The sequence below is a fragment of the Odontesthes bonariensis genome, chromosome 3 (genome assembly GCF_027942865.1).
Source record: "Odontesthes bonariensis isolate fOdoBon6 chromosome 3, fOdoBon6.hap1, whole genome shotgun sequence".
Lineage (NCBI taxonomy): Eukaryota > Metazoa > Chordata > Actinopteri > Atheriniformes > Atherinopsidae > Odontesthes > Odontesthes bonariensis.
Window position 1 is genome coordinate 1,196,210 of NC_134508.1, and position 14,220 is coordinate 1,210,429.

The following is a 14,220-nucleotide window of genomic DNA, read 5'->3' on the forward strand; positions in this document are numbered from 1 at the left end:
AAGGAAGCTAGCAGGGAACAGAAGGAAGCTAGCAGAGAACAGAAGGAAGCTAGCAGAGAACAAAAGGATGCTAGCAGAAAACAGATGGACGCTCGCAGAGAACAGAAGGAAGCTAGCAGAGAACAGATGAACGCTCGCAGGGAACAGAAGGAAGCTAGCAGAGAACAGAAGGAAGCTAGCAGGGAACAGAAGGAAGCTAGCAGAGAACAGAAGGAAGCTAGCTGAGAACAGAAGGAAGCTAGCAGGGAACAGAAGGAAGCTAGCAGAGAACAGAAGGACGCTAGCAGGGAACAGAATCAAGCTAGCTGAGAGCAGAAGGAAGCTAGCAGAGAACAGAAGGAAGCTAGCAGAGAACAGAAGGAAGCTAGCTGAGAGCAGAAGGAAGCTAGCAGGGAACAGAAGGAAGCTAGCAGGGAACAGAAGGAAGCTAGCAGGGAACGGAAGGAAGCTAGCAGAGAACAGAAGGAAGCTAGCTGAGAGCAGAAGGAAGCTAGCAGGGAACAGAAGGAAGCTAGCAGGGAACAGAAGGAAGCTAGCAGAGAACAGAAGGAAGCTAGCAGGGAACAGAAGGAAGCTAGCAGGGAACAGAAGGAAGCTAGCAGGGAACAGAAGGATGCTAGCAGGGAACAGAAGGACGCTAGCAGGGAACAGAAGGATGCTAGCAGGGAACAGAAGGACGCTAGCAGGGAACAGAAGGATGCTAGCAGGGAACAGAAGGAAGCTAGCAGGGAACAGACACTTTGTCATTTCTGTCCCATATTTCTTCCAAAAAGCAACTTGTTATTAACCTAATTTCTGTTGAAATGTCACCAAAACTACCCCAATCAGAGCAGCTTCAGCCTGTAAGCTGTTATTGTGAACTAATATTCTAATTTTTTTGAGATTATTTTCCATCATGCACCTGGTGAAAACAATGAAGTCGACCAATTAGCAGCTTTTAGTCATAAAGACATTTGTGTTGTTTCCATAACGTAGTTAGTTGCTCCTCCTTTTGTTCGGTCCAACTGAACCGTACGTTTTTTTAGCCTCATCGCCATGGTTACCACAGCCACAGCTTCCCCTGCTTCCTGTTTGGAAGTGACAACAGCGCACGTATGGGTTGAAAACACAGAACTGAGCGACACAATTTGCATAAAGCAAGACTAAAGACTTACGATGATATTAAACATATTTGATTAAGATGTGAGAAATACCGCCTTAAAACAGCCTGCACTGTTTTATGACCACCTTACATGCCAGAACTCTGAGATTTCATTCTGACTCTGAAAACTGAACAGCTTCTGTGGTGTTTGGCCATTTTAACTTGATTTCTTGTTTCAGTAAAGTTACTTTTCTTCACTCTCTTGGCTAATATTATGGCATAACATTCGATTATAGCCACTTTGTGCACGTTTTTATATGTACACGTTCTAAATTTCATTAGCAAGAAAGAATTTGTAACATTTTCTAAATAAGGTTGATAAATGAGCATACGCCCGGGGAAAAGTCTGCTTTTTAAAGCGTCCGTTGTGACTCTGCCTGCTGTTCCTCTCCTGTCCAGATGGGGGAGCCAGTGAGTCTGAACGTGGGCGGCTGTGTTTACAGCACGTCTTTGTCCACGCTGCAGCGCTACTCGGACTCCATGCTGGGCGCCATGTTCAGCGGAGACATCCCCACCGTCAGGGACACGCACGGAAACTACTTCATCGACCGCGACGGCCCGCTGTTCCGGTGAGTGTTTCAAATCATGTTTCATGACCAAATTCAGTTCAGTTTTAATTTATAAAGCGCCACATTACAACAAATGTCATTTACGAAATTCAAGCCAATTACTATCCAATTTATTCTGATTAAATTAATTAAATTACAAATTAGTCCAGTTCATACAGAGCCAATTAAAAAAGTAGCCGAGCTCAGGAAACCAACAGATTGCACAGAAACTTCTTTTTGATACAAATCCTGAGCGTGCACGAGGCGACTGTGGAGAGAAAAAACTCCCTTTGAACAGGAAGAAACCGGTAGAGAGGGGCCTGATAACTGAAGGCTCTGCCTCCCAAACTGGCAGCTGGTTCCACAGAGAGGGGCCTGATAACAGAAGGCTCTGGTTCCTCAGAGAGGGGCCTGATAACAGAAGGCTCTGGTTCCTCAGAGAGGGGCCTGATAACTGAAGGTTCTGCCTCCCAAACTGGCAGCTGGTTCCACAGAGAGGGGCCTGATAACTGAAGGCTCTGCCTCCCAAACTGGCAGCTGGTTCCACAGAGAGGGGCCTGATAACTGAAGGCTCTGCCTCCCAAACTGGCAGCTGGTTCCACAGAGAGGGGCCTGATAACTGAAGGCTCTGCCTCCCAAACTGGCAGCCGGTTCCACAGAGAGGGGCCTGATAACTGAAGGCTCTGCCTCCCAAACTGGCAGCTGGTTCCCCAGAGAGGGGCCTGATAACTGAAGGCTCTGCCTCCCAAACTGGCAGCTGGTTCCCCAGAGAGGGGCCTGATAACTGAAGGCTCTGCCTCCCAAACTGGCAGCTGGTTCCCCAGAGAGGGGCCTGATAACTGAAGGCTCTGCCTCCCAAACTGGCAGCCGGTTCCACAGAGAGGGGCCTGATAACTGAAGGCTCTGCCTCCCAAACTGGCAGCTGGTTCCACAGAGAGGGGCCTGATAACTGAAGGCTCTGCCTCCCAAACTGGCAGCTGGTTCCACAGAGAGGGGACTGATAACTGAAGGCTCTGCCTCCCAAACTGGCAGCTGGTTCCACAGAGAGGGGCCTGATAACTGAAGGCTCTGCTTCCCAAACTGTCAGCTGGTTCCACAGAGAGGGGCCTGATAACTGAAGGCTCTGCCTCCCAAACTGGCAGCTGGTTCCACAGAGAGGGGACTGATAACTGAAGGCTCTGCCTCCCAAACTGGCAGCTGGTTCCACAGAGAGGGGCCTGATAACTGAAGGCTCTGCCTCCCAAACTGGCAGCTGGTTCCTCAGAGAGGGGCCTGATAACTGAAGGCTCTGCCTCCCAAACTGGCAGCTGGTTCCACAGAGAGGGGCCTGATAACTGAAGGCTCTGCCTCCCAAACTGGCAGCTGGTTCCACAGAGAGGTTCCTGATAACTGAAGGCTCTGCCACCCAAACTGGCAGCTGGTTCCTCAGAGAGGGGCCTGATAACTGAAGGCTCTGCCTCCCAAACTGGCAGCTGGTTCCACAAAGAGGGGCCTGATAACTGAAGGCTCTGCCTCCCAAACTGGCAGCTGGTTCCACAGAGAGGTTCCTGATAACTGAAGGCTCTGCCTCCCAAACTGGCAGCTGGTTCCACAGAGAGGGGCCTGATAACTGAAGGCTCTGCCTCGGCTTCTTTCAGCTACGTCCTCACCTTCCTGCGCACGTCGGCGCTGACGTTGCCGTGCGACTTTAAGGAGCTGAAGCTGCTCAGGAAGGAGGCCGACTTCTATCAGATCGAGCCCCTGATCCAGTGCTTGGGAGACCCCAAACCGCTGCTGCCCTACCCCACCGACACCTACGAGGAGGTGGTGGAGCTGTCCAGCACCAGGAAGCTGTCCAAGTACTCCAACCCTGTGGCCGTCATCATCACGCAGCTCACTGTCACCACCAAGGTCGGTTCCATTTATTTTAGTAATTTACTTATTTACTGTCCGACTGTCTGCACATCCATCTGATGTTCAGTTATAATAACAGGATTCTTCTCTTTCTATAAACATGTTTTATTAAATTAAATCACTTTATATCAGATGATTGGAAAATGGATTTTTTTTTTGTTCTTTTTAATGTGTAAAACCCACAAACTGTTTACGTAACCCATAAAGTTTAAAGTATAGTTATCTCATACTATTTATTTAATGTCGTCAGACTCTTCCATAAAGGCCAGTTTTCTGCTCCTTTAATGGGAGGACGAGAAGTGTTTCTGTTACTCTGCGGCTGTGTTCCAAACCGCATACTACTCATACTACTCCTACTAACTTTCTGTGTTAGTATGCCAGTTTGAGTAAGCAGAAGTTCCCGGATGCATACTAGATTCTCCTAAATGTTGGGTATGCATCATGAGGTTACTACTCATACTCAAACTACCCAAGATGCAACGTAACGTGACGTCGCCGATCGTCATTTCCTGTCAAAACGGCAGTTTCAAGCTAGCTACAACGAGGGTAGGTTCACTTCCTGTTTTCAAAACAAAAGCACCAATTGTACGGTAATGGCTTTCTCTATGATAAAAGGCAACGGGTATTTTATTTTGTGAAAATAACAGGAAGTGCGTTGCTCACTGCGGCTAGCTTTAGTAGCGCCGAATTCGTGGGAACTAAATGGTAAACAGCCGGTATTTTGTCAGGTTTTCAACACGTTGGGGATCTAAACGACTACTTTCTCACCTGAAAATGTTTCAAATGTTGCTAAAGTTTACAGAGTTTAGAGCTTAAGGAAAATCAGCTTCAGGCCGGCTGATTTCGGCTCGGGCAGGAGCGAAATGCATTGTGGGTAAACACTCTGCATACTGTCTGATCGATCAGTATGCAGTATGTAGTATGCAGTATGTAGTATGTAGTATGGAAGTATGCAGTATGGAAGTATGCAGTATGTAGTATGGAAGTATGCAGTATGTAGTATGGAAGTATGCAGTATGTAGTATGCAGTACGTAGTATGTAGTATGCAGTATGTAGTATGGAAGTATGCAGTATGTAGTATGGAAGTATGCAGTATGTAGTATGTAGTATGTAGTATGTAGTATGGAAGTATGCAGTATGGAAGTATGCAGTATGTAGTATGGAAGTATGCAGTATGTAGTATGGAAGTATGCAGTATGTAGTAAACAGTACGTAGTATGTAGTATGCAGTATGTAGTATGGAAGTATGCAGTATGTAGTATGGAAGTATGCAGTATGTAGTATGGAAGTATGCAGTATGTAGTATGAAGTATGCAGTATGCAGTATGTAGTATGCAGTATGTAGTATGGAAGTATGCAGTATGTAGTAAACAGTATGTTGTATGGAAGTATGCAGTATGTAGTATGGAAGTATGCAGTATGTAGTATGCAGTATGTAGTATGGAAGTATGCAGTATGTAGTAAACAGTATGTAGTATGTAGTATGGAAGTATGCAGTATGTGGTATGTAGTATGCAGTATGTAGTATGGAAGTATGCAGTATGTGGTATGGAAGTATGCAGTATGTAGTATGGAAGTATGCAGTATGTAGTATGGAAGTATGCAGTATGTAGTATGGAAGTATGCAGTATGTAGTATGGAAGTATGCAGTATGTAGTATGGAAGTATGCAGTATGTAGTATGCAGTATGTAGTATGGAAGTATGCAGTATGTAGTATGCAGTATGTAGTATGGAAGTATGCAGTATGTAGTATGCAGTATGTAGTATGGAAGTATGCAGTATGTAGTATGCAGTATGTAGTATGGAAGTATGCAGTATGCAGTATGTAGTATGGAAGTATGTAGTATGTAGTATGGAAGTATGCAGTATATAGTATACAGTATGTAGTATGGAAGTATGCAGTATGTAGTATGTGTGGGAGAAGAATATCAGGACATGGCCTGATTACATCGTGTGCTTTGTTGTTCGGCTCGTATGAATATGGGTAAAGGGTAGAATGAGCGTGTTTATGGTTACGGCGAAAGCTCGGCGCCGCCGAGGGAGATTGGGGCCGGATGACGCCTGCATGTTATGATTTAAATCAGTATAAAGTCGGTTCGCAAAATGAACCCGGTGGACAGTTTGTAACACTCTGTATGCATATTTGCTGTGACGGTTTGTTCAATAAACTCCCCAATGGACGGCTGACCGACGCGTATTCGACTCCTTTTCTCCACAACATAATGGTGACCCCGACCAGTGTGGAAGTATGCGGTTTCGAACACAGCCTGTGTACACAAATACTAGAGGGAGGACAAAAAAAATGAGGATAGATTTAAAGTAATAAGTAATTAACTGTAAAAGAAGCTAATTGAAGGCGTTTTATAAACCTTTCCATAGTTTCCACTGACAGCTCCGTTGTTGGGACCATGTTTCCTCCCAATTAGCAGCTCATAAAGATCCATATTTAGACTAAAAATGTGCATTACAAGGTTTTTCCATTAAAAAAAAAAAACAAAAAAAAACGCCATTTTGAGCATTATTTAAATTCTTTTTAGTATGTTTTACAAAGCAGAAATATCAAGTCGTTGAATAAAATTGTTTTTTTTTTTTATCACATTTTAAAATAAAACAATGAAACGATCTACTGTTACAGATGCTTTTAGACTTTTTAAGCTGTTGTTTTGGTCCCTTTGACAGTATTTGTGGCTGAATTACACCCTTTTACACACTGTTTCCCAGGTAGTTGGATGTATATATGATTGTCTTGTTGTTAAATTGATGTATTATGTTGATTTGTTGGTATTTCCCAGTCAGCTGGGTCTGAAATCTGGAGCAAAAAAACAAAATGGGAAGTTTGTTAAAGGGGAAACATTCAGGTCAAAGAAACCATGACAGACTGATAACGTCACACAGAAGAAAACATTACTTCAACTTATTGCTGCTAAAGCTGCTGGACCATGGGGGTTCACTTAGTTTTTCATGCACTGCTTCTGTGTTTTTATCTAAAAAAATAATGACACAATGTAAAATGTCAGGTGTTTTAGGATTTACCTCATTTTAGGATCTGATTTTTTTAAAAACCGCACATACATAAAAAATGTGAATTGATTTTTTTTTTTTTTTTTTTTTGTGTGTACATTTTTATTAGGCCTGGGCAACGATTAAAATGTTTATTCTAATTAATCGCATGATTTCCCTGATTAATCACGATTAATCGCATTTGTACGCAGAATCCAAAAATGAATCCAAAAGTAGCGTATAGCTTTTAGCATTTAGCTTTATTTTAAATGTGCTGCCATATGAATGAAAGTGCCATAACATTTGTTGTGCAAACACACTTTTAACATCAGCATCTTTCTGTAGTTTTTATGTAGAAGCCTCGCTCCACTGTCTGTTTCCTTGAATGACTTGCTGCTATCAGTTGTGTGTTTTGCCTTTAAGTGATATTTTAGACTGGAACTACTACGCTGAGAAGACAATTCAACTTGGCAGTGTTTACAGATGACTTTGGTTCTGTCGACTCCGCCGTCTGGAAGAACTTTAACATGAAAATGGCCGAGTAAAAGTTCCGTACCCTTCTCCATGTTTGGTGGATCCGCCGATTACTTTCTTTTCCTGTTCCACAGCAGACAGCAGCAGACTTTTACACAATAAAAGCCTGTGAGCAGCAGACTTTTACAAAATAAAAGCCTGTGAGCAGCAGACTTTTACAAAATAAAAGCCTGTGAGCAGCAGACTTTTACAGAATAAAAGCCTGCGAGCAACAGACTTTTACAAAATAAAAGCCTGCGAGCAACGGACTTTTACAAAATAAAATAAATAATAAAACCTGCATTAATGTGCGATAAAATATGTATCTGCGTTAAATAATTAACAAGTTAACTCGCCCAGCCCTAATTTTTTTTTATCTTATAAGCAGCTAATTACATTTTATGAATATATTAGATTAATTTAACATTCTTTCTTTAGGTCCACGCAGTGTTGGAGTCGATCTCCGGCAGTTTCACAAAGTGGAACAAACACATGATGGACAGCAGAGATTACCAGGTGTCCTTCACCTTCGGCCCATGTGACCACCAGCAGGAGGTCAGCCTGCGCGTGCACCTGCTGGACTTCATCTCCAAAGCTGTGCGTGCCTCACCTTTATCATCACGTGCACAATTATGCAAAGAAAGCATCAGATGATAGTCAGACCAGAACTCACACGATATGTTTTTTTTTTGTGACATTTCAGGGTTTCACAATACGCAACACGCGGGTTCATCACATGAGCGAACGGGCCAATGAGAACACAGTGGAGCATCTCTGGACTTTCTGTCGACGAGTTCGCAAAGTGGACGACTGACGAACGAACCAAAGCCTGAATGTGTCTGTAGAGATGGAGTAAAAGATGCTGCATGGGGCCCACATCAACATAATTCTTAAAGTTATAATAGTATAATGCTTAAGTTCATCGATATTTTGGACTCAAACTAATTTAAATGTCGTTGAAACAGTTTGATTTTTGGCTCTTTTGATCTCCAGAGACACTGTTTTTCCCAGTTTGTTGCCAGAGACTTTAACCAGTCCTGATTTAATCCCATTTAGCACTTCTGAGCCGGGTCACTTCGCCCGGTACCGATGTTGGTCCTCACTGATGCAGATTTGAAACCTGGTTCTAAAATATGAAACGTGATGTAAGTGAATGCCTGTGAAATAATGTGCAAATAAAACAAAAATAAAGTCTGTTTTGTCATCTTTGAATTTGATGTTAAACCTGGTTAGAATCAGCTTTCTGGATTGTTCAATTCAGTTTTATTTATAGCACCAAATTACAAAAAATAACATCTAAAGGCACTTCAGGATACAGTCCAATTAGAGCGAAGTAATTATGATCTAATCAAATTAATTAATTTCCAAATTAGTCCAGTTCCTATAGAGTCAATTAATAAAAGTATCTGAGCTAAGGAAACCAACAGATTGCTTCTCTCTGATCAAATGTCCCGTCCTGAGTGTGCAAGAGGCGACTGTGGGGAGAAAAAACTCCCTTTGAACCTGAAGAAACCTGATAACTGAAGGCTCTGCCTCCCAAACTGGCAGCTGGTTCCACAGAGAGGGGCCTGATAACTGAAGGCTCTGCCTCCCAAACTGGCAGCTGGTTCCACAGAGAGGGGCCTGATAACTGAAGGCTCTGCCTCCCAAACTGGCAGCTGGTTCCACAGAGAGGGGCCTGATAACTGAAGGCTCTGCCTCCCAAACTGGCAGCTGGTTCCACAGAGAGGGGCCTGATAACTGAAGGCTCTGCCTCCCAAACTGGCAGCTGGTTCCTCAGAGAGGGGCCTGATAACTGAAGGCTCTGCCTCCCAAACTGGCAGCTGGTTCCACAGAGAGGGGCCTGATAACTGAAGGCTCTGCCTCCCAAACTGGCAGCTGGTTCCACAGAGAGGGGCCTGATAACTGAAGGCTCTGCCTCCCAAACTGGCAGCTGGTTCCTTAGAGAGGGGCCTGATAACTGAAGGCTCTGCCTCCCAAACTGGCAGCTGGTTCCACAGAGAGGGGCCTGATAACTGAAGGCTCTGCCTCCCAAACTGGCAGCTGGTTCCACAGAGAGGGGCCTGATAACTGAAGGCTCTGCCTCCCAAACTGGCAGCTGGTTCCACAGAGAGGGGCCTGATAACTGAAGGCTCTGCCTCCCAAACTGGCAGCTGGTTCCACAGAGAGGGGGCTGATAACTGAAGGCTCTGCCTCCCAAACTGGCAGCTGGTTCCACAGAGAGGGGCCTGATAACTGAAGGCTCTGCCTACCAAACTGGGAGCTGGTTCCTTAGAGAGGGGCCTGATAACTGAAGGCTCTGCCTCCCAAACTGGCAGCTGGTTCCACAGAGAGGGGCCTGATAACTGAAGGCTCTGCCTCCCAAACTGGCAGCTGGTTCCTCAGAGAGGGGCCTGATAACTGAAGGCTCTGCCTCCCAAACTGGCAGCTGGTTCCACAGAGAGGGGCCTGATAACTGAAGGCTCTGCCTCCCAAACTGGCAGCTGGTTCCACAGAGAGGGGCCTGATAACTGAAGGCTCTGCCTCCCAAACTGGCAGCTGGTTCCACAGAGAGGGGCCTGATAACTGAAGGCTCTGCCTCCCAAACTGGCAGCTGGTTCCACAGAGAGGGGCCTGATAACTGAAGGCTCTGCCTCCCAAACTGGCAGCTGGTTCCACAGAGAGGGGCCTGATAACTGAAGGCTCTGCCTACCAAACTGGCAGCTGGTTCCTTAGAGAGGGGCCTGATAACTGAAGGCTCTGCCTCCCAAACTGGCAGCTGGTTCCACAGAGAGGGGCCTGATAACTGAAGGCTCTGCCTCCCAAACTGGCAGCTGGTTCCACAGAGAGGGGCCTGATAACTGAAGGCTCTGCCTCCCAAACTGGCAGCTGGTTCCACAGAGAGGGGCCTGATAACTGAAGGCTCTGCCTCCCAAACTGGCAGCTGGTTCCACAGAGAGGGGCCTGATAACTGAAGGCTCTGCCTCCCAAACTGGCAGCTGGTTCCTCAGAGAGGGGCCTGATAACTGAAGGCTCTGCCTCCCAAACTGGCAGCTGGTTCCACAGAGAGGGGCCTGATAACTGAAGGCTCTGCCTCCCAAACTGGCAGCTGGTTCCTCAGAGAGGGGCCTGATAACTGAAGGCTCTGCCTACCAAACTGGCAGCTGGTTCCACAGAGAGGGGCCTGATAACTGAAGGCTCTGCCTCCCAAACTGGCAGCTGGTTCCACAGAGAGGGGCCTGATAACTGAAGGCTCTGCCTCCCAAACTGGCAGCTGGTTCCTTAGAGAGGGGCCTGATAACTGAAGGCTCCGCCTACCAAACTGGCAGTTGGTTTCACATAGAGGGGCCCGATAACTGAAGGCTCTGCCTCCCAAACTGGCAGCTGGTTCCACAGAGAGGGGCCTGATAACTGAAGGCTCTGCCTCCCAAACTGGCAGCTGGTTCCTCAGAGAGGGGCCTGATAACTGAAGGCTCTGCCTCCCAAACTGGCAGCTGGTTCCACAGAGAGGGGCCTGATAACTGAAGGCTCTGTCTCCCAAACTGGCAGCTGGTTCCACAGAGAGGGGCCTGATAACTGAAGGCTCTGCCTCCCAAACTGGCAGCTGGTTCCACAGAGAGGGGCCTGATAACTGAAGGCTCTGCCTCCCAAACTGGCAGCTGGTTCCACAGAGAGGGGCCTGATAACTGAAGGCTCTGCCTCCCAAACTGGCAGCTGGTTCCTCAGAGAGGGACCTGATAACTGAAGGCTCTGCCTCCCAAACTGGCAGCTGGTTCCACAGAGAGGGGCCTGATAACTGAAGGCTCTGCCTCCCAAACTGGCAGCTGGTTCCACAGAGAGGGGCCTGATAACTGAAGGCTCTGCCTCCCAAACTGGCAGCTGGTTCCTCAGAGAGGGACCTGATAACTGAAGGCTCTGCCTCCCAAACTGGCAGCTGGTTCCTCAGAGAGGGGCCTGATAACTGAAGGCTCTGCCTCCCAAACTGGCAGCTGGTTCCACAGAGAGGGGCCTGATAACTGAAGGCTCTGCCTCCCAAACTGGCAGCTGGTTCCACAGAGAGGGGTCTGATAACTGAAGGCTCTGCCTCCCAAACTGGCAGCTGGTTCCTCAGAGAGGGGCCTGATAACTGAAGGCTCTGCCTCCCAAACTGGCAGCTGGTCCCACAGAGAGGGGCCTGATAACTGAAGGCTCTGCCTCCCAAACTGGCAGCTGGTTCCACAGAGAGGGGCCTGATAACTGAAGGCTCTGCCTCCCAAACTGGCAGCTGGTTCCACAGAGAGGGGTCTGATAACTGAAGGCTCTGCCTCCCAAACTGGCAGCTGGTTCCTCAGAGAGGGGCCTGATAACTGAAGGCTCTGCCTCCCAAACTGGCAGCTGGTTCCACAGAGAGGGGCCTGATAACTGAAGGCTCTGCCTCCCAAACTGGCAGCTGGTCCCACAGAGAGGGGCCTGATAACTGAAGGCTCTGCCTCCCAAACTGGCAGCTGGTTCCTCAGAGAGGGGCCTGATAACTGAAGGCTCTGCCTCCCAAACTGGCAGCTGGTCCCACAGAGAGGGGCCTGATAACTGAAGGCTCTGCCTCCCAAACACATTGGTTGAAAACACAGAATGTGTCGTTGAATGACTCAACTTAAAACAAGGTTAAAGACTTCAGATGAGAACAAATATGTTTGATTTTGTTGTCACCCCAAGATGTGAGAAAGGTCATGAATGCTGGAAAGTGTTGCAGGGATGCAGTAGAACAATCAGGCTAAAGGTGAGCGTGCTGGAGAGGCTTACCTGCAGGTTAGGATAGGAGGGGAGACAGGAAGGATGAACTGTGACACTCTACATGTCGGTGTTTATAAGACGGGATGTTTATCCTTTGCTGGACAAGCAGCTTAAAAGAAACTAGGCCAGTTCCACCTCTCCAAGAAGCAGCACACATGACTTTAAATAAGTCAATCTGCTGAGTAGAAATTATGGTTTGAAGTTGATTCCTTCTTCCTGTTTCTGGGAGCATATATCGGGGCGTCTGAGGTGTAAAACTCCTTCTTCCTGTTCCTGGGAGCATATATCAGGGCGTCTGAGGTGTAAAACTCCTTCTTCCTGTTCCTGGGAGCATATATCAGGGCGTCTGAGGTGTAAAACTCCTTCTTCCTGTTCCTGGGAGCGTATAACAGGGCGTCTGAGGTGTAAAACTCCTTCTTCCTGTTCCTGGGAGCATATATCAGGGCGTCTGAGGTGTAAAACTCCTTCTTCCTGTTCCTGGGAGCATATATCAGGGCGTCTGAGGTGTAAAACTCCTTCTTCCTGTTCCTGGGAGCGTATAACAGGGCGTCTGAGGTGTAAAACTCCTTCTTCCTGTTCCTGGGAGCATATATCAGGGCGTCTGAGGTGTAAAACTCCTTCTTCCTGTTCCTGGGAGCATATATCAGGGCGTCTGAAGTGTTAAACTCCTTCTTCCTGTTCCTGGGAGCATATATCAGGGCGTCTGAGGTGTAACACTCCTTCTTCCTGTTCCTGGGAGCGTATATCAGGGCGTCTGAAGTGTAAAACTCCTTCTTCCTGTTCCTGGGAGCATATATCAGGGCGTCTGAGGTGTAAAACTCCTTCTTCCTGTTCCTGGGAGCGTATATCAGGGCGTCTGAGGTGTAAAACTCCTTCTTCCTGTTCCTGGGAGCATATATCAGGGCGTCTGAGGTGTTAAACTCCTTCTTCCTGCTCCTGGGAGCATATATCAGGGCGTCTGAGGTGTTAAACTCCTTCTTCCTGCTCCTGGGAGCATATATCAGGGCGTCTGTTTTAAGCGACGCAATGAAAAAACATAGTATTTAAAAATAATTTAAATTAACTATCTAAACATACATCCTTTTTAAGTGCTATCCTGAAGTTAACTCTTCTAAGCTGCCCTTTTACACCATGATTTCCATGGTAAATCATCCTAAAATGAAAAAGTCAACAGAATTGCATGCATTAAAACACATTTTCTCATATAATCAACCATATAGGATACATTTTCATTAATCCTGTGGATCATTGATATCCATTCCTTGGCAATGTACAGTGTCTTCTGAGTCCCAACCAACTTTTACTCCAACACATGCCATCCTTTCTAATTAATCTCTGTTTTAATAGGCTTTTTCCTCTTTTCTGTGGCTGTTTCTTTTGCATGCAAACCCAGGATGGAACCTGTATGTAGAGGATATTCAGAGTGCCTCAGCCAATTTGAGTCCAATTAAACATACACATACAAAAGTGATTCGACTCCCAACTTCATAATCTGTGTATGTTAGTCTACTTTGAGTAGATTTAGTTTTAAATCAGCTGGGCTGACAGAGGTCAGATTAGCATTTTCGTAGACTTCCATGCATTAAAGTGTTCGGGTTTGGGGATTTTGTCGTGTTCATAGGGTTTTAATTTATGAGTTTTTGGTATTCTAGTTTATTCTTTGCTTTTTAGTCCCTTGGCTTCCCTTGTTATGTTCACTTTAGTTATCTGATAATCATCATTACTTTGTTTTTATTCTATACTCTGGTCTAGTTATTCTTAGTGCCTCGCTTTAGTCTCAGTTCTGGTTTTTGTTTGAGCTTTATTCTTTGCACATTGTGATTTAGTTTCAGTCCTGTTGTAGTCATGTTTTTGTCATAAAGATTTTATTTCTGTTATGTGTATTGTTTCCAGCTTTTGATTCCCCAAGTCCTTAGTTCAGTATCATCATCTGTTTGGTTTCATGATATTGTTTCTATTCCATGTTTTTTCTGTTTAGTTCCTAATTACTTTCAGTTCAGGGTTTAGTTAAGTTACTCTATTCTTGTCATTAGCCTTAGATGTCCTCAAGTCTTATCGCTTGGTCTCTATTTACACCTGTTTTCTCTTAATCACTCATCTGTTGTCACTTTACTCATCAACCCTCCCAGTATTTTTAGATCTCCGGTTCCTTTAAGCCATTTGCCAGCTTTTCCCCTTTTCTTATGGGTGTCGTGGTCTTTAAACTTGCTTTTTGTTCATTTTGAGTTTTAGGATTTCCTGTTCTTCAGAACCCTTCGTTTGTTTGATAAGACCATTTTTGGTTTAACGTTATTTTGTCTACGACTAGTCTGCATTTGGGTCCACTTCCACCATCTTCTGTACCATGGAACCCAACAGAAGCTGTAGAGTCATG

General features: G+C 45.8%; 1 protein-coding gene across 1 annotated transcript in view; it reads left to right on the top strand.

Moving 5' to 3' along the window:
* kctd6a (potassium channel tetramerization domain containing 6a) overlaps nt 1-8,289 on the top strand; it is a 22,126-nt gene extending 13,837 nt beyond the window's left edge. The window contains exons 3-6 of the mRNA XM_075461941.1: nt 1,541-1,710; nt 3,327-3,579; nt 7,536-7,694; nt 7,801-8,289. Coding sequence (XP_075318056.1) covers nt 1,541-1,710; nt 3,327-3,579; nt 7,536-7,694; nt 7,801-7,911 — 693 coding nt within the window. The 3' untranslated portion in view covers nt 7,912-8,289. The remainder of the gene's footprint in view (nt 1-1,540; nt 1,711-3,326; nt 3,580-7,535; nt 7,695-7,800) is intronic.
* Nucleotides 8,290-14,220: the final 5,931 nt, after the last annotated feature.